Here is a 2,500-nt window from a genome sequence, read left to right as displayed (position 1 = left end):
CTGACCCCGAGCAATGGGAGGGTGACTCGCATTCCCTATTTTGTCACCCATGCTTTACAAAGCAGTTACACATCACAGTATAAAATGCAAAAGCAGAGGAACACCAGCAACCTGTACCAAATATGACAGTTAATTTGTCAATTTCAAGGGGAAATACATGTAGAACACAAACCTTCACCCACCCAACTTTTTATGAGCTGGGGCTGTAATCATGGAACGTGTAATAAACACAAATAAAGTAAGCTGAGGTAATAAGAACAGCAGCTCACACACTTGATGAGCTGCATGTGGCAGGTGAGTCATTTCAAAGTGAAATGCAATATGTACAGTATTGTTGGCTGCAACAAAAAACCCTACTCAAACGGAAAAAATGTCATGTAAAGTATTTCATGCAAATAAATTAAATTAAAAACCAACTCAAGTTCTTGATGATCACTCACTCACTCACTCACTCCATGCATTTTTATGTATGAAAATTCTGAGGAGAGAAGAATGCCCAGTCACAACGTCATCATCAATATGTAAATAAAATGAAAAAGCAGCTTACGTTCTTAATGATCTTGCGAGTGGCGGGGGAGTCGGGTGCGTAAAGGATGTGTCCCATGAGCAGTGGCTTGACGGAGCTCCAGACGATGCGCGTGATGGGGTTCGACTCCAGCTCCTGGATCAGGTCATTGCAGAACGGAGCTAGAAGACAAATCACAGGGGTGGATCAGTACCCACAACATTACATTACATTACATTTAGGGATGTACCAAGTCCAAGATTAGGTTTCAAATTTGGCCGGATTGGGCCTTGCTGACGGGGTTTAGTTTTGTTTTCCGTAAAATTTGGTATTCTGTATCAGCTAAATCTGAAGCAGTGGGTTCAGAATTCGGTAGAACCTTATCAATCCGGATATGATACATCCCTTCGTTACACTTGGCTAACACTTTTATGCAAAGAAACGTACAGATATTAGTAAAGTACAGGATATTCGTTACATTAGCTGTCAATGCTAAGTGCTGTATAATGTAATGTAAATATTTTTTTTTTGGTCTTTTTAGACTTTATTATGGACAGGACCGTATAAGAAGTAGACAGGAAGCAAATGGGGAGAGAGACGGGGAGGGCTCGGCAAATGACCCAGGCCGCGAATCGAACCCGCGTCAGCCCCATGGCAGGCGAGTGCCCTACCGGACGGCCACGGCAGGACCTGTATAATGTAATGTAATAAAACAATACTCACTGGTGGTGCTGTCGTACTTGTAGTCGCGCTGGGCCTGCCGGGAGCTGTCGATGCCCAGGAAGGCCTTGTAGTTGTTGTCCTCGTACCAGTTGAAGGACATGACGCGCGAGAAGGCCCCCTCGCTGTAGCCACACACCAGGCTGGAGAGGGTGGACATGAGCGTGGTGAAGGTGGGGGTGGGGGCATCCACACGCAACAGGGAGCTCAGCAGGGTCACCAGCTCTTTGCCGCTACTCCTGTTCATCAGCTGTGGACAACACATGAAGTACATGCAGGTTAGTGTGTGTGTGTGTGTGTGTGTGTGTGTGTGTGTGTGCGTGTGCGTGTGTGTGTGTGTGTGTGTGTGTGTGTGTGCGTGTGCGTGTGTGTGTGTGTGTGTGTGTGTGGTGAAAGTGGGAGCATCTGCGCAGATCAGGAAGGTCAGCAGGGTTACCAGCTGTTTGTCACTACTCCTGTGCAGTAGTTGAATACAACACATACCAGTACATGTAGAGAGAGAAATAGAGTGTTTATGTGTGTGTGTGTGTGTGTGTGTGTGTGTGTGTGTGTGTGTGTGTGTGTGTGTGTGTGTGTGTGTGTGTGTGTGTGTGTGTGTGTGTGTGTCTGTGTGTGTCTGTGTGTGTCTGTGTGCGTGCGTGCATGTGTTTGTGCGCAAGTGAACAAACTGTGGGGCAGGTGTGTGTGTGTGCCACATTTAGGCAACGAGCTTGAATGAAAACACAGGGCAGGGATTCCACAGGCTAAATCAAGGCTCAATTCTTTTTTAAGACCACAACTCCCAGGCCTGAAATATCCCACAGTGAACACAAATAACACGGCGGCGAAACACGACCAAAAAGAAAGCTGTGAATTGAAGTGTTGGGGAGGGACCGCAGACTATATATAGCCAAGTGTGGATGCGGCACCGCTGTGCCCATGAGGGGGGTGCCCCTTTGATGACAGAGTAAACCAACATCTACCATTCACTCCCACGCCACAGACTACTACGACAGATGAATGGGGAGGAGGGTGTGTGTGCGTGTGTGTGTGTGTGGGGGGGGGTTCTTCTTAGGGGGCAACAGGTGTACATGAAGCTTCTGTACATCTGCTTTATTCCTGGCTGAGGTACATTTCCTGAGGTATATTTTGGTAACTCTTTGTAATAATGGATGCATAAAAAACATTCAACCAATGATGAACAAAACATTAACAAATTGTTTTATTAATTATTTGTTTAAAAAAAGTTTTATTAATGCTAATTTATTTAATTAGCATAGCAATGATTAATATAAA

General features: G+C 45.5%; 1 protein-coding gene across 1 annotated transcript in view; it reads right to left on the bottom strand.

The window, feature by feature from the left end:
- Positions 1 to 2,500, bottom strand: part of LOC134455615 (retinal-specific phospholipid-transporting ATPase ABCA4-like) — a 103,374-nt gene that overhangs the window by 66,118 nt on the left and 34,756 nt on the right. The window contains exons 9-10 of the mRNA XM_063206790.1: positions 1,229 to 1,475; positions 548 to 687 (exon numbers count right to left, since the gene is read on the bottom strand). Coding sequence (XP_063062860.1) covers positions 548 to 687; positions 1,229 to 1,475 — 387 coding nt within the window. The remainder of the gene's footprint in view (positions 1 to 547; positions 688 to 1,228; positions 1,476 to 2,500) is intronic.

The sequence above is a fragment of the Engraulis encrasicolus genome, chromosome 9 (assembly GCF_034702125.1).
Source record: "Engraulis encrasicolus isolate BLACKSEA-1 chromosome 9, IST_EnEncr_1.0, whole genome shotgun sequence".
Classification (NCBI taxonomy): Eukaryota; Metazoa; Chordata; class Actinopteri; order Clupeiformes; family Engraulidae; genus Engraulis; species Engraulis encrasicolus.
Note: the sequence above shows the minus strand (reverse complement) of the source record. Positions and strands in the feature narration are given on the sequence as shown.